General features: G+C 38.4%; 1 protein-coding gene across 2 annotated transcripts in view; it reads left to right on the plus strand.

Annotated features, from left to right (window-relative positions):
• Gria3 (glutamate ionotropic receptor AMPA type subunit 3) overlaps positions 1-21,724 on the plus strand; it is a 277,086-nt gene that overhangs the window by 141,662 nt on the left and 113,700 nt on the right. For both annotated transcript variants that reach the window (XM_052171184.1, XM_052171185.1), the window contains exon 5: positions 21,187-21,240. In XM_052171184.1, the coding sequence (XP_052027144.1) occupies positions 21,187-21,240 (54 nt within the window). The remainder of the gene's footprint in view (positions 1-21,186; positions 21,241-21,724) is intronic.

The following is a 21,724-nucleotide window of genomic DNA, read 5'->3' on the forward strand; positions in this document are numbered from 1 at the left end:
ACTACACATAAGACACTCTGAGTTCGCCTCTACTCTTAGAATAGCTTTGTGTGTGGTTCACTTGACTAAACATAAGCTTGAGAAGCATAGACACATGAGTTCAAATCCTAGCTCTCTCCCTACTTTATTGGGTGATATTGAGGAAAATGGCTGTTTATCTAAGACTTAATTTCCCAAGAATCTCACTAGCACCCTTCGGTGGTCGCTGAGGATCACATCAGGTAATGCGTGAAAAGCACATAACACCTAGCAGTCACTCAGACTCCGGTACCCAAAACTATTTGCTCAAGTGATGATTGTTTTCTTTGCTCAGGAAAATAAGCTATTTAAGGATTGTTGCTCAAAAAATGGTGTCCTTGTGGATTTTTCAAGACATCTTTCATTTGAGGTCATATTGCATTTGGAACTCACTGAGTCCATCATGTTCAAACACCTCTGCTTTGCTTTTTACTGACCTTAGGTAGCACATGTGGATCAATCAACTCAAGTACTATTTGAGGAGCAACTAGATTTTCAGCAACTAATTATTTCATGGAAAATAATTAAAGGCAAAAATCTTGAGCCATATACAACAATTTAGTACTTTTAATAACAAATATGTACTGTCTACAGCCATCTCGTGTGTGTGTGTGTGTGTGTGTGTGTGTGTGTGTGTGTGTATTTGGGGGGGAAAGGTGACCTAAAAGTCATACAGCTAATAGTTGGTGAAGCTAGAATTTGAACCCAGGGAATATGGCTGCAGATGCTATTAATCACAGCACTAATTGGCCCTGCATCTGACTCAATTTTTCAGTTGGAGTTCATTCAACCAAAAGTTATAAGATAAGCATCCTGATGAGGCCTGAAGTGGCTTTGTTTACACAACAGGCATTTCACAGATATTTTATCCACTTGATGAGGAGTCATATCCCATTAACACAGAGAATTGAAAATACACCCTCAAATCGATGCTTTCATGAAGTGCTCCTTTGTTACAAAAAGGTTCATTTACTTACAGTACCAAAAATAACCCAGCTTTAAAATGAGACCCACAAAGGCATATGTTGTGAAAAGGACTGTCGCAAAGTAATCTGTATATAAATCTAGCATAGCTACAGAATACCTAAAGAAGTGTGACCTCTGTTGGCTTACCATAGTCTTCTGGTAATATGTGATCAGCAATGCTCCACCCCCACCCTACCTCATCCCCACCTTAACATGTAGAAAACCAAGCATGAATTAGAAGCCTAAATATTTATAGCAGATGGATTTCAGGTGGGTGCGTAGACTTGAACAGCAGTACTGCAAGGGCCGTGGTTATCCCTTCTCTTACTATCACCACCAGACCCTAATGGGAAGGAATGTTGCCTTAAGCACCAAGCTTTAGTGGACCCCTCATAATACAAACTCTGAAGCACAAGGATTTTTTCTTTCCTTGTGGCCTTAAGAGCATTTAAAAGATATGGATGCTCACAGCCATCCATTAGACTGAGCACAGGGTCTCCAATGGAGGAGCTAGAGAAAGGGCCGAAGGAGCTAAATGAGCTTGAAACTGATAGGAAGAACAACAATATCAACCAACCAGACCCTCCAGAGCTCCCAGGGACTAAACCACCAACCAAAGCGTACACGTGGAGGGACCCATGGCTCCAGCTGCATATGTAGCAGAGGATGGCCTTGTTGGACATCAATGGGAGGAGAGGCCCTTGGTCCTGAGACGACTCAATGTCCCAGTGTAGGGGAATGCTGGGACAGGGAAGCAGGAATGGGTGGATTGGTGAGCAGGGGGAGAGGGGTGGGATAGGGGGTTTTCAGAGGGGAAACAAGGAAAGGGGATAACATTTGAAATGTAAATAAAGAAAATATCTAATTGTAAAAAATGGGACATGGTAAAGGGGAGACATACACAAAACCAAACTGGGCCAAGTCAAAGCACACACTGTGATTCTTAGGAAATCTCTTAAGAAAGAGAATTTCAGGCCAATTTCCCTTATGAATATCGATGCAAAAATACTCAATAAAATTCTTGCCCACCGAATCCAAGAACACATCAAAACGATCATCCACCAGGATCAAGTAGGCTTCATCCCAGGGATGTAGGGATGGTTCAAGATAAGGAAATCTATCAATAAATTATTTTTTTAAATCATTATTTTTTAAATCCATTCACTTGATTATTTCCTAGGAAACATGGAAGGATATTTTTTAAAAATCAAAAAAAAGGTCAAATTACTTTTCATTAACTAACTTCAGAGTTCCTTCTGAAAATTCTCAAGGATTGAGACTCTTGGAGATGAAGGGAAAATATTCCAGAGTTTTATAAAGCAGAATACAGAAGTGTGGGGCAGAAGACCAACATTTTCTAATCCCTAAAGCAAATGTGTTATATGTTCCAAAAGACTTCTAGTCCCCAGAGACTATGATTCCTGGTGCTTTAAAAAACAAGATAGAATAGTACTCCATTGTGTATTAGAAACAATGAATTCATGAAATTCTTAGGCAAATGGATGGAGATGGAGAATATCATACTAAGTGAGGTAACCCAGACTCAAAAGATGAATCATGGTATGCACTCACTAATAAGTGGATATTAACCTAGAAAACTGGAATACCCAAAACATAATCCACACATCAAATGAGGTACAAGAAGAACGGAGGAGTGGTCCCTTGTTCTGAAAAGACTCAGTGAAGCAGTATAGAGCAAAATCAGAACAGGGAAGTGGGAAGGGTTGGGTGGGGAAAACAGGGGGAGGGAAGGGGACTGATGGGACTTTTGGGGAGTGGGGGTCCAGAAAAGGGGAAATCATTTGAAATATAAATAAATATATCAATAAATTTAAAAAATTGAAAAAAAACAAGATAGAGAATGTAATTTGAGAGATATTGATTGAGAGGATAGGGTAGTGTGCCTCAGTGTTAAACATGCACGATAGTCTGGGTTAACCTCCAGCATTGCAATGAATGACACAGAAGAAAGACTGTGTGAACTGTGGCAGGGCAGAAAAGGAGAAGGAAGGAAGGAAGGAAGGAAGGAAGGAAGGAAGGAAGGAAGGAAGGAAGGAAGGAAGGAAGGAAGGAAGGAAGGGAGGGAGGGAGGGAGGGAGGGAGGGAGGGAGGGAGGAAGGAAGGAAGGAAGGAAGGAAGGAGAAAGGCAAAGGGAAAGAGAGAGAAAATATTCATTTTTGTCTTACCTTGTTCTACACAAGGTAAGTGAAAAATAGTTAAGGCTTCCTTACTGAAGAAATGTACAGTCTAGCAGGCTGATAAGAAAACACAATAATTCTGGAAGGCAGAATATGACAACTATCTCAGATGTGTGTTGACCTTTTTGCTTTCTCAGACTGCCAGCTAGTGACCATCATTAAATGTTTTTGCTGACTGAGGTTCTTGAAAGCCCTGAACATCAGGGAGCTTTTCTGAGACTCGGGAAGATGGGTGATAAAGGGAATGAGATAATATGCCCTTAAGGTCACAACACCACTAGGAAATTAATTTACCTCTATCCTTAAAGCATAGAACAACCAACGTCCCTGGTAATAGGAGTTTATGTTTGATCAAAGCTAGTACCACATATGTATACACATAAATATCACATCAGCCCTTCCAGAAAACGCCTAGGGAAATTTTCTATTAATTAAAGGTTTCTGGTAGTTGGGGATTCTGATTAAAGGAGATTTGTTTGTTCATTACAAACATATGCTAAGTCCCTCACTATATCCACATCAACTACTCTCCTCCTTCAGAAAACAGAAACAAAAGGTATACTGAATCAAGACAGACACACTCCTTGCCTTAACATCTGAATCTTAGGGCTAAGTCTGGTACTTTATACCTAGATCTTAAATATATGAACCAATACAAGTCCAACAATAAAACTGATGTAAATATCACCTTTGTTTTTAGTTAACTCTGTTACAAATCAAAAGGGAACTCAGAATAGCTATATTTAAAAACAAAAATAGAATAAAACCATAAACAATTATAGCTGTGTTATCCCTCTGCAGGAAATGCAAGTATTTTCTGCTGGCACAGAAAGTAAACCCCCTGACACGCCTACGTTTGTGTAGCTTCCTCAGTAATGTCTTAGTTAAGTCTTTGCAGACACTAAGGGTTTGACAGAGTCCTGTGGATTTTGATTACTGGCTTGTAAACACTAAGTATTTTTTAAATCACCATTGGGCTTTATTAGGAAATTTTCTCAGATTAAGAACAACAAAAATGTAGTAATTAGAAAGTTTGTCATGCAGCTGCATGATTACAGGAGCCCTTTCCTAGATTCTAACAGATATTACAACAAACTCTTTCAAGAAAGCTGTGAGAACCACAGTTCACAAGAGCTAGTATTGTTCAAGCCCACAATGCCACAGGACCCTTATATTTAAAATGACAAGGCTCCTCTACAGAGAGGTACCAAGCAAATACAAAAGAATAACAGTAACAAAAAATTAAAATAAAACGTGTTGATTCAACCATGCTAACAATAAAAGGCAAATGCAAATTATAGTGCCATGCAAATATCTTAGCTTTGATGACACTGTACATGGGAAACAGCGCTAAATAAGCATTATAGCATTATCTTGAAACGTTCACTTGCCCCTTCCAGTTGAATGAATCTTCATTGTTGGGACAGTTTTGCCTAAGTCCAGATATGGCAGAGTCAAAGTCTCTTTGCCCAGAGGTCATAACAAACTGATAACTGAAAGGAACCACATAAAGGCCTATAGTAAGGGATTAAGTAAGTTGGTGAGAACTATTATCACTAGGAGCAGACCTAAAATAGAAGATAGTAGGTAGCCAAGCACCATTTTATTATCAGTCTATTTTTCTTTTGTGAGATAGTGTCTTACTGTGTACCCTCTGGCTGGTCTGGAACTACCTTTGTAAACCTGACTTGCCTCAAACTCATAGAGATCTGCCTGCCTCTGCCTCCCAAGGACACTGCCATGCCCAGGCAACCTATTTTCAATAAAAATATCTCTACCAAATAGCCTCTCCAGTGCACAAATACAACCCGTTTCACTCTGAAAATTAATAGTATCTGATTAAGTGTCTTTTGAAGGAATATAGCTTGAGATCAAAGATTAAAACTCTAACCTAAGTTCTTTTTTCAAAATTGTTTCTGCCCTTGCACAGCAACCCCCCCCCATCTTTACTGATACTTTAGTGATGTCAGCCACGAAATGTGATTGAAAGCCATCATTCCTTGCCCTACCAGCATGACTTTAGGAGGAATCAGACAGCATCTCTGAGGTGTTCCAAGTTGCTAGGAGAGGGCAAGTCTACAACTACAAGGCATTATCATTAGAATCGTGCACCTCACAGTATGAGTAGGAGTAAATGAATGGGGAAAGGAACTTGAGATCCTGCAGCCTGAGAACTCAAAAAGGATGTAAGCAGCTATCACCTGAGGAGTCTGACCAGGCTGAGTCAGAGGCACATGTGTGAGAACGGCAAGGCATGTTCCCAGCACATAAGGTCTTTCTTGTTTGCCTTTGGCAGGGTTGTGCACATCACCATGGTCATCATTAAGTACTAGATTTGTGAGTGGCACTGAAACAGCAGCAATTATTTCATTTTTTTGACTATGGTTCTGTAGGCAAAACCCACCTTTCCTACCTTAGTGAGATGAACTGGTCATACAAAGTACTGCTTATACTAAGAGGCACGAACTGAAATATGGTTTTCATATCTTTAGTTGAATCTCTTGAAGAAGGCTTATCTGTAATTATACCTAAACTATGATTTTTAAGAACTGGGGAAGACTAAACATAGTGGTGTATGCTGTTCATCCTAACACTAGGAAGATAGAGTCAGTTGGAACTCTGAGTCCCAGGTTCCTCTGTTGTACATGGCAAGTCCAAGGCTAGCCAGGGATACATAATGAGACTATCTTTAGAAGGTTGGACCAAGGAGTGTGAGACCTCTAACAAAATTCACTACTAGTAGTGATTTGCTTGCCAATTTTAAAACCATGAACACTAGGAAAGGGAAAAGTGGGTAAGTGATTTGTTCATTGGAACCTGCGTAAGAGTTTAATGGACACCTACCCATTTAAAGGTAAATAACAGAAAAGAGTCACAACATGGTGTGATCTTGCTCTACCATGTCTTAGACCAAGAAATGAAATCCAGACACATTAAAGGAATGGACTAGACAGTCAAAGAGGATAGTCACAGAAAGCTTTTAATGGGCCCTCCTAAGTGACTTGCCTTTGACTGATATTACTTCAACACTTCTGAAAGTCCTTTGCACTTCTCTTGACCTACTTCAGACTACTGCTTGTGCTTAACTTGAGAACCTGTGACACAATAAATTGCTCCTCCTCCCTCTTTCCTAGCCAATATAAAATTAATTATTGCTTAGTAGACTACTTTGCTATAGTTTTCTCAAATGTGCAAAGCAAACATGTCCTTTTTTCCACATACATTAACTTAATTTCTGTCTCACCCACTCAAGCACAACACAATCCTTCCAATACTGACCTAAACACCTTCCCCACTTGGTATCCATGGCAACCACCACCAAGCTGCTCAGAGAGAGCTACAAGTAGTGGCAGGAAAGTATGCCTCCCAGTGGAGCTATTAGCTCTTGTGCTTCAGACACATTGATAAGAGGTGGCAGTAGGCCAACCCCGAATCCTCGGGCATTTTCTTTCTTCAGAGAGGAGTGTTGTTCACATCTTTGTCCCAAGGAGTGAGAGTTGGCTTCAGCTGTTTTACATTCTCAATCTGTTGAAAATAAAGCAGTCAGTGTTCATGTTGGAAAGGACAAGACACTTTGCATAAAGAGGAGCAGCTCAGGCTCAGTAGTTGATAGTAAGGAACCATCACTTAAGCATTCTCTTCCTAAATTCTCCACAAATAGGAATACATTGAGAAGTGGGAGGAACAAATACATAGCTTTAGCTTCTTAACTGCATCAAAGGAAGGAAACAGGGAGCCACTATTCTCAATGTTTTCCAGTTGATCTGCTGAAACATAAAGGAGATGTTTCAACAAGACAACATTCCTCTTCATATTCCTTATCTCTGAAGTTATTGGGAAAGAACTAGCCATAGGTTTACAGAAAGGTGAAAAAAACCCACAAGTATCTTTCATCCTTCAAAAGAAGAGATGCATCCCAGTGAACAGATAATTGCAACCCATCCTGATAAAGGAACACAAAGCTTGTAACAGGAAGGCAAAAGAAACATAATTAACTCAGCCAACCAAGAATCCTGACACCTCATGATTGAACTAAGTGGGGAATCAAGAACCCAGTGAAATTCATATGGTTTTGAGGAAGGGGACATATACTTCTATTTATCTATGTATGGCAATGCTCACTTAATTGTCAGAATGAGTGCCAATAAGCAGGAAAAAATGAAAATTTGAGGCGAGTTAGGATATCATAAAGTAGAAAAATAGAAAGATCCTACTAATAGCATGTACTGTGGGAGCTGGAGAAATAAGATAGCACAACAATTAAGAGCACATACTGCTCTTTCAGAGGACAGCACTTCAGCTCCCAGAACCCACATTTTTGCAACCCCAGCTTTAGAATATCTAACAGTGTTCTCTGCCCTCCATAGACATAGGCATAGGCATAGGCATGTGCACACACACATAAATAAATCCTAAAAAATAACATGGGCTCAAATGGTCAGAGCGCAACTTTCCCCTTTACCAGGACCTTTGAATGCTCTAGAGTTATTTCCACCAGCCAATAGTGTAGCATGCTATCAGAAACGACAAAATTTTGCTTAGGCATTCAACTACCCTTTAATTTTAATTGAGGTATTGAGAGGGTATCTAGCATGTGCAACTGTATCACAACTAGAAAATAAAAGAACCAGGATTTAAGAATTTGGTTCCAGAGCCCATATTTTTGTAGCTACCAAACATTCTGCCACTACAAGGATCCTATGCACAGGTTCCCTTGATTAGGCCATCTGTCTTCTCCATCCCATTCTGCCCACTTCCCACCCAAACCCAAGAAACCACTGCTAAGGTTAAGATAGACTAGTCACATGAAAGCATATCACACTAGAAAACAACATGTCAAGAGAGTCCAAGAACGCATCCTTCTTCTCCCCCTTTCTGTATCCTTTTCATTCTTTTTGTCCATAAATATTCATTGAATATCTACTTATAGAGCACTATACTGAAAAACACTCACAACATATGAAGTAGAAAACTGGGCTTCTCCCCTCAAGGAATTATAGGCAAAGTAGGATGGCAGGACACCTATCTGTACTGAGTAAACATTTAGTAGACTGGAAAAGATGAGAATTCAAGACCATATAGGAACCCACAAAACACAAAAAGAAGTGATCCTTAGACAACTGAAGCAGAAGACAGGATTTATGGAGACAAGAGTTTTGTGCTTTGTTTAAGCTGACCAACCACTTGGTGAATACTAGGTATTGATAAACTTCCGGGGTCTGCTGTTTGTTTGTTTGATTGGTTGGTTGGTTGGTTGGTTGGCCTTCTGAGACAAGGTTTTTTTATGTAGCCCTGACTATCCTAGAATTAGCTACGTAGACCAGACTGACCTCAAACTCACCGGAAGCCTCTGCCTCCAAAATGCGGGGATTAAGTGTAGGTAACCCCATGCTCCACAGTAAACACTTGTTGAATAAATTCATATCATGATATTCGTTCTACGAATGGGAGGAACATCATTTGGGGGAGTATCCAGACCTATAAGCATTGCATGCACAGTGTGGCTTTTGGGTTTGGTGTACAATAGGAACCTTCTAGATGTATAGAAATGATCACTGTACTTATGATTCAAACCTTTGCAAATTCCCACCAAAGCCATGTTTGGGCATTTCTTAGTGATGTACATTAATACATTAATATGGATGTAGGGCATGGTCCTTAGAAATGTTTTTCTAAGAAACACAACTCCTGCTATTAGCTTCACTCCTCTAATGAGGCTAAACTAAGATGGTAATTTAAAATGATATTTATAAGTATATTTTACTTAGGACTGAAGGAGAAATAGATGATTTCTGGCAGTAGGCATAGGTTGTAACTCTCTGGAGGTAGAAGGAGCTCAGCTGGTATATGCTTCTGAAAGTCAATTTATTTGTTGAAAAAGTAAGGTCAGGAAAGACATTTCCAAATAATCATTTTGTACATCCCTAAGTAGTCAAATTATTGTTCTTATAAAGCTTTCTACTACAGTATAATTTTTTCTCACTTATTTCATTGTGAACATCCTTCTAATCCTCTAGTGAATTTTTGCCCCCAAGGCTTTTGAAGATGAAGACAATTTGATGAAATTGCTTTTGTTAAGGATAGTATGGCCATAGACATAATGCATGCAATTAGGACCTATCAGAACACTAAAGGAAGACCTAAGCATCCATCTACAAAGAAGTGAGAACCTGTAACTCTGACTTACCTTCACCTCAGGTACCAGACTGCTGTGCCAGCATACAGCACCAAGTAAAATACATTTCAAATATATAATACATTAATTAATATTTGATATAGTTAATGCACACATTATGTAAATTAATATGTTAGTTAATATGTGATATATTTAATACTCTATATAAAATGCATTGGATCTGATTTCACAGTGTTAGGGAAAAAAAGCTTAAACGTGTGTACTCTGCTCTGACTTCTTCCAAAGCCTCCAAAGTCATTTTCAACTCTATGGATATATGTTCTAAGCATTGGGAAAGTCCAACTCACCACACTAAATGGTGCCAAACATATTGCTCACTGTGGCTTGGCTACCATCTTCCAGGTGTAATTTGAAGGCACCTTCTTCTTTGTGGCAGAGTCTAAGGAAATGGTTCGAAAGCTCATGCCTAGGGTAGCCTTATATCCCAAAGCCCAGAATCTTCAATTGAGAAACTTTTCTGTAATGCAAGAATGACAACTGCCTTCCTGAGTCTTCCATGCTTTAAAAACATTTTCACAAGATGATTTTGACCCTCCTAGCTAGGTCAGACTAGAAGTGAGTTTATTTTCTCCATTACAAGAAAGTGGCCCACGGAAGTTAAAATAGTTGCCTAAGATCACACATTCCAGATTGCTTCATTCTTCTCCTTAGTTCCTAAAAGGCTTAATTTATTTTTTGTACTACATCCTAAGAATGTATTTGGGAAAGCAGCAATGGAACTCTTGCTATACAACATTACCTGTGCCCTACCAGAGTCAGCTTCCTTGCTTTCCAAAGCTATGGGTAAGAACATTTACTTTGGGTTTAGCTATTTCTCTCCCCCACCCCTTCCTCTGTTTCCTGGAAGAACAATTAAGATCCATCTGGGACTAATTATAATGATTCTGGAATTTGAACTTGCAACCATTACCCAATTGAGGTCACTTATTTTAAATTAACTTGCCTGATCAGAACACAGGTTTGGTTATCTTCAGAACACAGTGCAGAGAGGCCCTGGCTCACTCAGACTTTTAATTAACTAGCTAAATAACATGCACTGTGACAAGCTGCCTACGATTTGATGGAGTTGTACATTTGCATTCAGACAAGGATCAAAATACACTGTCAGAGCTTCGGGGACTAAGTCCTAGAAACCTTCCCACAGTATCTTGTTCAAGGCTGTGCGCTTCTTCCCTTTGGTTACCTCTAATTATTTTCCTGTGCTTTTGTTCTGATTATCCAACATTCATCACAAGCGCAGCTTGTGATTCAACAATGACAATTCATGTCCTGTGCTGATAGGGAATTGAAAATTGGAGTCATGTGCTTATGAGCCAAGCATGAAGTTTCATAAAATAATTAGAGAAACCAAAAGGATAGTCCCAGGATGCCCAGGAGGAACAAACACAAGACTTTCTAGAGTCGGACCTCAACTGCTCCCCACTTAATCATACATAATAACACTGGGTAGTTTTGTTGCATAGAATTTGTGATGAGAGCTGATCATACTGCAATAACAATGATAGCAACAATGGTTCTTTTCAAAAGTGATTCTGAGTAGTAATATGGCTGCTAACAGTGACTAGGCTTTGGAGTTAGTTAAACCTAATTTTGACCTCTGTCTCCAGCCCTATATGCCTACAACTTCTAAATCAAGTTGCTTAACTTTTCTAAACCTCAATTTCTTAGCCTGAAAGATAAATTCACAAAAGGACATACCTTAAAGAGTCGTGGTGAGGATTCAGAGAAATAAAGCCAATGACATAGTAAAGTGCCTACTGAGTTCAGATCCCCAGAAGCCATGTTTCAGTAAAATCATGCTCTACAATATGTACCTTTAATCCCAGTGCTAGGAAGATGGAGACAGGAGGATCTCTGGGACTTGCTGGCCAATCAGTTTAGCTGAATCAGTGTCAGGTTCACTGAGAAATCATATCTCACAAGAATAAGATGGAGTAGTAATTAAAGAACATTCTTATGATGACCTGTAGCCTACACACACATACAAAAAATGTATAGAGAGAGAGAGAGAGAGAGAGAGAGAGAGAGAGAGAGAGCTGGTAGAGGTGGTCCATTTCTTTAAGCCCAGCATTTGAGTATCTGAAATAGGAGAATTGTTGTGAGTTCAGGGCCAGCCTGAACTATTGAAAGATTTTTAGGCCTGTACTACATAGTAACATCCTACTTTAAATGAATGAATAGATGATAGATGGGGAGGCAGTTAGACAGATGGATGGGTAGAGATAGGTAGATAAATGATAGATAGATAGATAGATAGATAGATAGATAGATAGATAGATAGATAGATAGACAGATAGATTAGATGGATGGATGGATGGATGGATAGATAGATTAGATGGATGGATGGATGGATAGATAGAGATAGATAGATAGATAGATAGATAGATAGATAGATAGATAGATAGATGAATGGTTAGATAGATAGATAGATAGATAGATAGATAGATAGATAGATAGACGGACAGACAGATAGATTAGAAGGATGGATGGACGGACGGACGGACGGACGGACAGACAGACAGACAGACAGACAGATAGATAGATAGATAGATAGATAGATAGATAGATAGATAGATAGATAGATGGATGGATGGATGGATAGATGGATAGATACATAGGTAGACACATAGGTACAAAGATTCATAGATACATAGGTAGATACATAGACAGAGATATGATACATAGACCGATGATAAATAAATTTAAGACAGTGCTTGGTCGTATTAGTCAGTTTTTTGTTGCTGAGATAAAACATCATGACCAAAGCAGTGTATAAAAGGAATAATTTATTTGTGTTTCCAGTTTTAGGAAGGTAAGACTCCATCATGGTGGGGAGACATGGCAACTATAGCAGGATGCTGAGAGCTTATATCCTTTACCAGTAGGATGATACAGAGGAAGCACTAAGAATAGTATGAGGCTTTGAAACCTCATAGCCTGCCCCAATGATGTACTTTCCCCAGCAAGACCACACCTCCTAAAACTCCAAAAACACTGCCACATACATACCCGAATCCCAAGTGTTCACATGCTAGAACCTATGGGGGACATTTTCATTCAAACTACTAACTTTTGAACAAGTCTTGAAAAATTGTAGCTTATAAACAAAAACTAGTGTTTTCTATATACCACCAAAAGGCCTTTGTCCAGCTTTTCCCTATCCAGGGTCTTTTTTGCCCTTCTCTCTTAGAAAGGGACAAGTAGAAGGTTGTGGTACTTTGTGGTTGACTTACTACCATCTTCTCATCATTTTGCATCTGCATCTCTAACACCAAACTTCCATTTGCAAGCCTCAGTTCATTCTCTCTTCTTCCCAGTGCTATCCTAATGATCAGTGCCAGCGTTTCTCTATATCCAAGGACTAATTTATCTTCCTATTCTTCTTACCCAATAAATGCAGGATTTTTTTTAAGTCAGGGACATGAAATCCAGGAAGGCTTTATGCACGAGGCTGCCTGAACTTGGTCTTTAAGAAGAGATATAATTTTTTCAGGGAAAGATGGAGGCAATAAGGAATATGAAGAGAACATAGCCAATACAGGACAAATAATAGTGTTTTAAAAGCTGAAGACACACCTTTCACACATTTCTCACTTCAGTGCTACAAAATAGATATTAGTGATAGATGTCTTTTCCATGTAGGCTACTCAGGCCTACAAAAACCTAAGTTAACTGGACAAAGTAATGATGAAAAGTGGGACCTCTAACCTATCAATCTAGCCTTCATTGTTGACTACACCACTTTATTTCTCCCATGATTATATCCCCTATATTTATTATTTTACAAATGAAAAACTAAGGCTAATATGTAATATAACTTGCCTGGGATTATAAAGCTAATAACTGATAAATCTAATGGGACGTAGGTTTTTTGGGTAGAAAAGGAGAAGGGAATAAAAGAAATTGTAATTTAATTTTGAAAACTACAAAAACATAGATTTATGAGTTGATACATGCCTATAAGCCTAGCACTAGGGAAGATGAGATATATGATCATGAGTTTTTGGCTATTCTAGACTACAGAGACCTTGCTTCAAAATAAATAAATAAATAAATATTTTTAATTAAAAAAAAATCTCTCCTTTAGCATTTAAGCACCATAAAACAGCAAGACTCTTCTGAAATCAGGAGGAATAGCCTTCTAGAATCTGTCTCTCCTGATTTTCAAAATAGCATTCTATTTAAGTTACCTGTTTGTCAGGTTCCCACTTATAAAAGCCAAAGGAAAAAAATTTTTTAGATTTCTGGTTGGAGACAAAGTACTTTCTATCTATAGCAGGTTGAGTTAATCATTCTATCCTCGGTTGTACTTTGTTCATATTTCTGTTCTCGCACTTCTCCCACTGGGCTATAATCATCTGTTAACTTGGCTGTCTTTCCCATTCAAGTGTGACATCCTCCAGACTAGGGCCCAGGTTCTTGTGACCTCTGTCTCCCCATGGTCTATCCCCATGATTGGCACAGACTGAGCACTCAACAAACGTTCATTAAAAGAAGGAAAAATAAAAGGTTGTTGGTAGAGGCAGCTTTCCAGATATAAAGGGCCTTCAATCCACATTCTTTCTGATTCCGGTGGTGGGCCAGAAAATAGGCTATTGTTAAAAGACAAAAGTGTTGATTTGTAGAACCCACTGATTTCTGGGTTAATAACTCTGGCATTGCTGATTTTAAGCCACCCATGGTTTTATTAACTGGCTCCGAAGATTCTGAATATTTAACAAGTGGCTTTCAGAAGCGCCCTGTGCTTGGCTGAAAATCAGCAGTTCCTCCTAGGGTACTTGAACTGTTTGCATGCCCGTGTGATCATAAAGGTGGGTGAGCTGGCAAGGAGGGCAAGATGATGCCAGATCCAAACAGCAAGAGTGAAGGGCCAAAGGAAGCATTTCTGCGTTTGGAGAAGTGTATGCTTTGCACCCCCATGACCTAAGGCTCAGTCGTTTGTCATCCATTTGCAAACTGAGATCCACTTACACGACAAGGCTCTCAGAAGAGGAACCAAGCTGCCATCTAAGCAATTATCCTGAAAATCACACAGGGCTCCTGAGCGATGGTTATTTTTATTTGAAAATATAAGCCTGGTCATTCACTTCAACTATCAAATAGTTTTGCTGATTAGGGAGGGTGTCAGATACTGAAAACACTGCACAAATGGAAATTCATTAAGAGAGGCATACCTAAAAAGTTGAAAAGGAGACCACCCTACTCTTTGTATCCATAGCAGCTGCTTTCTTTCCACTCCCCTCCAGCTACACGTGGGTCTCTAATATTATGCCCTACTATGCACATTTCAATTTTGCATACAATAATGGACCTAATAATTAAATGGCAAAATTTGAATACAAAAATGCTACACAACATCAGGGTTCATGGTGTTTTTTCTAATACACTGCCTTTAATGCTTATCAGGCAATCCCCTATAAAATGATGGTAATTATTGTCATGATGTACTGCCAAGCACCATACCTTTTCTTGAAGTTCCTAGTTTAGAAGACATGTTATAGTATCCTGTTTATATGGGACATATCTTATACTTATTTCGTTAAAAGAATAGGTCGATATTCCTTTTTTATTCAAATGACAAGGTCACTCCCATTGAAATGCCTGCTACTCATCAGTCTTTTCAGAAAGTCAATGAGCATATATATATATATATATATATGTATATGTATATATATATATATATATATATATATATATACAGAAAGCAAAGCCTTGATTGAACTTTTAGAATACATTATGCATATTAAAACAAAACTCTCTGTGAAAGTAGCTATTAGGATTGCCACAAGCTAAGGTCAGCCAGAAATACAGTCAATTCCTATGCCAGCAATGATTACATAGTAAAACACTGTATTTAAAAATTTTTAAAAAGGAAATTAATTAATTAATTAGGTCTATTTTTAATGTGTGTATGTGTATGTATACATGTATGTATAAATATGGAGATCAGCAGACAACTTATAGGAATCAGTTCTCTCCTTCCACAATGTGGGTTCCAGGGATTGAACTCTAGTCTTCAGGCTTATTTTCCTTATCTACAAAGCCATCTTGATGACCCTCTCTTGTGATTTGTTATCAAATCTTCCAGGTACACTAAATTGAATATGAGAGTCTTGGGAAAAGCTACCTCCAAAAGATAATCTCTGGCAAAATTCTTACCCTCTAATCCTCTCATCTTAGAATGCTATTTCTTGCCTTCTTCATTTTCTTTCTTTGCACGTAAGTTTCCCAACCGCGAGCATAAGCATTGACAAGATTCCTTTATTGTATGACCATTTGTCTTGCTGACAAAAAGCTCCAGCCACTCTCTGTGTCAGCAATACTCCCCCACCCCAGCACACACTGCCATGGGACTGATTTTGGCATTTGCCATTGTTCTTTCTTACCACACTATTCCAGCATACACCTTCAGGTAACATGACTGCAGTATAAAGCCCTGTCATTCAGACATACGAGAACAAATACGTGCATATTGAGCTTACTAGGAAATAATGCCAGTAGAATTACCTTCTGCTATGTTTATTAAGACTCAGACAAATTCATTTGGGTCTTCGCTGAAGAAGGCTAACACCTACGGGTGGGTTGAAAATCCCTTCTGGAAGGTGTGGCATGATAACAAGCTGATTTCTGCAGCCCACCTCACGTTCAGCTTCCCACCCTGCTGAAATTACATACAACGCCATAAGAAAACAATGTCTTTTTTTTTCAACTAAGAGAAAAGGGAAGGCAAATATAAGCCTAAAAAATCTTTTCTTTGAACATAGAAAATATGATCTAATAAGGCTTTTTTTCTTGCAGACAAAATATCTATGCAGTAAAGGAAAACTGCCTAATGAATTCAAGCAAAAATCCTCCCCACAAATCCAACCTTTTTCCCAGACTCCCTTGCCCAAGATTTTACATGATACTTAAATCAAAGAGAAACAAATTAAGGTGAACATCAAGGCATGTTCTGTACTCAAAGCAAGATCAATCTTTTTCCATAGATCCTTTTCTAGCGCTGATGTAGAAAATCCAAACATGGAGATACTTAGGTCTGCAAATAACCTAATCTGCATACCAGATGGATCTGAGGGGGGAAAACATACACACTTCTTCACACACATTTTTTTTCCTAAAATGTGAGCATAGAAAAGCAGATGCTTTTGCCTCCCAAAGGATACGTGGGCCTCTCTCAAGTAGTCTTGTGGAACAATTTCATTTCAAATTTCTAAAATTATGAAAATATCTAGATTATACATGAAATTGGGAAAGGACAGGTCTCCTTGAGGGACAACCAACTGAATGTCTTATAAATCCTTTTTAACTACTTGGAGATATTCAGCCCACAGTGTCATAAAAAGATGAGATGAGGGAGCGTTTAGTAAGGGAAAATGACCCCCAAAGGAGGAAACTATGGTTCCCTGACTTCCTTGACAGCAAGTTTGACACTGTCTACATGGCCAAGTGTTAGTATACATGAGATCTTTGTTCTGCAAAGAAACCTCTGCTCAGTGAATGAGATTTGTAGCTGGGGTTTTCCCCCTTTGAGATGCTATACATGAAGATAAAAATAATTTTCCTTAAAACAATGAATTTCATTTATACTTCATACATTTCCCCCTTATTACATTTATCACATCTGCCATCATAGCAGGCCATTTATCATCCCTAGCAAATCTTACAAAGGCAAAGTGACTGCAGAACATGGATGTGGGAACTTGGTATTTCTTCCTTAAATGTCACATCTGAGTGTAAAAACAGCTTTTTATCTGTGAAGTTCTAAAACTAATTCAGAAAGATCTATTATAATTACTATAAAAGCAAAGTTGAATATTCTCTTGGTTACTGGAGTTATTAAGTGAGGGTAGAATTTATGCCTCGTTCATCTGTAACATCGAAAGAATAGAGATTGAGGATTAACCAAACAAGAACATTCCTATTAACTATCCAGTTCTCTGTTGCACCATATTATATTCAGTATCCCCAGCCTCTCCCTGTGTTTTTCCCAGAAAACTTTTCCCAGAAAAAAAATTAAAGGAAAGGCGAAAAGAAAAAAATATAGCACATTTCTCACGTAGCTCCCATCAGTAGGATCATAGCAGCTCCACAGCAGATCTCAAGACAACAGATGCTTACTCTCTTAACCTGGAAAGCATTTCCGATGGACGCCTTCCTTGAAACATACTACATGGCCCTGATATTTTCATCAGAAGTTTCTGATCAAAGTAAACTATTGTCTGATGACTCAGGCACTCACAGCAAACATCCCTGATTATACTGTGCAGTAGTACATTGTTGCCTGCTTTTCTGTTGTCGTTTCTTCCTTCTCCTTTAAATCAGACTGCCATTTCCTCTAGTACTAATGCACCTCTACCAAATATCACTCCCAGCCTCCCTACACACCCCTTCTAGCTTGAAGTGTTTAATTTACTGGGAACTGGAAAAACCAAGATTGGTAAGAACTGTATGCTAAATCAGAGTTAAGAAGACACTGAAAGCAAGGATGAGGAATTAATTATGGGCTTCAAGGCAGCAGCTCTGTGACACCTAAATGTTCCTATCTTTAGATAACTTTCCCATCTCCTCCAACTTAAGGCTAACTCTAGAAATGGTGATGAGAGAACTACCTTCCAATAAGTCCATTTGTTCTGAGCACACCATCTGGGCATGGACCAAAACAGATATTCAAACAGCTTCATGCTTTCCTGAAACTGAAGATGCAGTGTCTTAATGAACAACCCCTCCCTATAGGGAGTAATGCTGCATACTTCACCATTCTGATCTCAACCATGTTTGGAGATGTTCTCCAGTTTGATCATGGCGACCTTGCTAGGAGAGCTAGTGTCAAATTGTGGATAAGTGAATGGAAACTCAGAAAGTTGAGTGATTTGTCCGCAGTCAAGCAGTGAGTGCATGACCAAATCCAACCTCTGGATTGTCATTCAGGGCTCAGCTACTGGCACTACTGCTGTGTATTGTTTCTTCTGGCCTTTCTTATGTGAAAAGGCACACTAAATGTGGTCTCTACTGAAACAGCCTTCCTTATTTTTCTCCGAGTTTGTCACGTGTCCTTAGGAATGTTGTTCATTTTTCACGAAGTATTCAAAACCTTCTAGTTTTATTATGTGAGGGTTGTCAGTGAATTAAAAATTCAACAAATGTATGGTCCCAACTTGCCACCAAAAGTTAACAAATGTCACCAGCAAAGATGTTTCTCAGGAGCAGACACTGAAGAATACATCCCAGAAGACACCTAACAACTTATTTTGTGTCATGGCAGTGTGAAAAATCACCTCCTCAAGACATTCATTAACCTTTCATTTCCTTCATACATAATCAGTCTGAAATGTGGTTCATATTTTAAATTAATTGAAAACATCTCTCTGTGCTCTCTTACACACACACACACACACACACAGATAAATACATACAAAAATGGCTTGAGTTTTTATAATAGCAAGAAAGTAAACACGATACTCAAAGGTTCAATTCCTAACAAGTACCTTCTTGGCACCTTCCCTTTCTGCTTTACCCCTTAGACATCTTGTCATACTCCTCTGCAAAACTTGAGAACAATCATCAGCATTTGGTATAAATAAAATGATTGGAAATTGAAAATATATTAAGTCATAATATTCTTAACCTACCTCAAATCCTAGCTTAGCCTAATCTACTTTAAACATGCTCAGAGCATCTACATTAGCCTTTAGTCAAGTGAAATCATCTAACACAGAGCCCATTTTATAAGGAACCACTGAGTGGCTCCCGTCATCTATTGAGTTCTTTACTGAAAGGAGAAAAGAGCTAACATGGTAAAAGAACTGAGGATGGGACTGTTCAGTAAAGTACTTCCCTGCAATGCATATAGTCCTGGCTTCCATCTCTATCACTTCACATAAATAAAGATAAATCTCTCCTGCATGTCCATAATTTAGACACTCCCATAAAGTTGAAAACTCAAGAGGCATGCCAAGGGGACTGGTTCTACAGCAGTCAGATATTTACAAAAATAGATGTGTGTGTCCCTTATACAAAATAGCCCATTATTTATGTCTTTCTATATACCTTAAATAATATATACATTACTTATATTAACTAATACTACATAAATATTAAACAAATAGTTCTTCTACTGCATTGCTTGGGGAAACAGAGACAAGAAAATAGTCTGCACACATTCTATTTGAAATGGTTTTCCCCGTGTTTTAAATATGGGCTTGTTTAAACATATGGATGCAGAAAGCACAGATATGGAGGATCTAATTGCACCACCAATCCTTCCACAGGAAGAAAGATCCAGCTTCTAATTCCAGTTTTACCATTTCTTGGCTATGTGACCTTGGAGAAATTATTTAAACTACCTTTGGGCTGTGATTCTTCATGTGTAAAATTAGACTTAAAATTTTATAGAAATTACTTACACATACAACATTGAGTACAAGGCCTGCATATTTTAGACATTAAAATAAGGGCAGTTGTAATAACTATAACAATTACAGACTTTCATATATGCCTCCAGTTTGCTAGGTGTAAAATTCTGAGGCCTTACCAATTGTTTTCAAACCTCTGACATCTGCACCCAGCTGGACCCAGAAGGAATTCATCATGAAGCTTAACCCTACAGCCTCTGGCTTGCATTACTTCCTTCTAAGGCCTGTTCCAACCATTATACTGATAGTTTTCCCTAGTTTTACTTAAAGAAAGATCATATTAGCTTCACATCGACATAAAACTTAAGTACACATCAGACTGTTCCTTCCATCTCTATACTGTTGACTTCCTTGTTCCCATCATCTATATCTAGGACAGTGTCAGCACCTCGTTCTTTGACAAAATGCTTAATGAACCAAAAAGTTTGGTATACTTTGTTACAATAAAATAAACGTATGCATTTAGAAGAAAAAAAAAACAGCCAGTACCTTTGGTTGGAAAATATTTAGCCCATTGACATAAGAGACAATAAAAAGCACTTTTTAAACTGAAGGCCAAGTACTTAACACAGCATTACTGATGAAAATAATGATAATTATAATGGCTCTGCGGAAATGTTTCTTACCTTCACTATCGCTGACATTTGGGACCAGATGATTATGGTTGTAAGAACTGTCCTAAGCATTGGAAGATATCTAGTGGCATCCCTGACCTTTACCCACTAGATGCTAATAGCCAAATATGTTGTCTGACTTTGCCAAATGTCCCTGGAAGGAAAACTCCTCTGAATGCCCTAGGGCATTGCCTTCAGCATTAAAAGACATTCAGATGGCTACACATCGTTCACATTAAGACATTAAGGCAAGAAAAGGAAGGCAAGCATATAGAAAAGTTTTCAATAAGCAAAAGTAACCTCAGTTAACCTGAAAATCCCATTAACCCCATTCTTTGAGTGCTCTATTCCCTAAGCTTTCCAGATAACAAAAAAAATGTACAGTACATTCTATTTTCTAATTTGTATGCTAAGTTCAGCTCATTTTCCATCTCAACAGCTAAGCACAGAAATCCAGTTCATGGGTGAGGGATCATCAGCTTTGCTTTTGCCATCTATTTTAAGTGGCAATGCTGCTACTGACCTGGAAGTTCCAACGGTGTTTTATTTTTTATTCCCTTGTTTTGACATTTTAACTTTGATATTGACAATGATTCCTGTTTTATCTGACTACAAGTGAAATACGACAAAAATGAACCCAGTCTAATTAGCAGCAGTTCTACTGTATACTAAAATCCTATCATATTGTTGATGACTTAAAAGCATTCATTCTAGCCATCCCACTGATTGTATAAAGTGAAAGATGGCCTTAAATAAACATTTCTCATTTCTTCTTTCTGCAGGTTGTGATCCTGGGGAAACATTCAAGAGGTTATCACTACATGCTTGCTAACCTGGTAAGAACAAAAAAGTAGTTCAAGTGTCCCTGGGCAATATAGTCCATTTAGTTCATGTCATCAGTAATCAGCTGTAAAGGAAATCCAGGGAGCACCTAATGTGTTCTCTAGATGGCTTGGAGAAACAAATTCAATAAATCCCCAAACTGGCCTTTGGTAGTTCTATATACTATTATGTTGTCTTTTTCAGCTACAAAGCTATCTTCTTTTCTTATTTAAAAAATAATTTGAGTCAGGTCTGCTAGGACTAGCCTATAATCCCAGCTACTTGGGAGGCCGAGGCATGGTCAGAATTCAAAATTTTCCTGTGCTGCCAAGCAACTTCTAGGTCATCCTGGTAAACAAAGTAAGATCCTGCCTCAAAATAAAAATAAAAATAATAAAATAAAACCCTTCCAAAACTGACTGGAGAAACAGTTCAGTGGCAGAGTGCTTGCCTGGGAAGAAGCAGATATTAGCTTCGATCTCCAACAGTAAATAGTAG

Source organism: Apodemus sylvaticus, chromosome X (assembly GCF_947179515.1).
Source record: "Apodemus sylvaticus chromosome X, mApoSyl1.1, whole genome shotgun sequence".
Lineage (NCBI taxonomy): Eukaryota > Metazoa > Chordata > Mammalia > Rodentia > Muridae > Apodemus > Apodemus sylvaticus.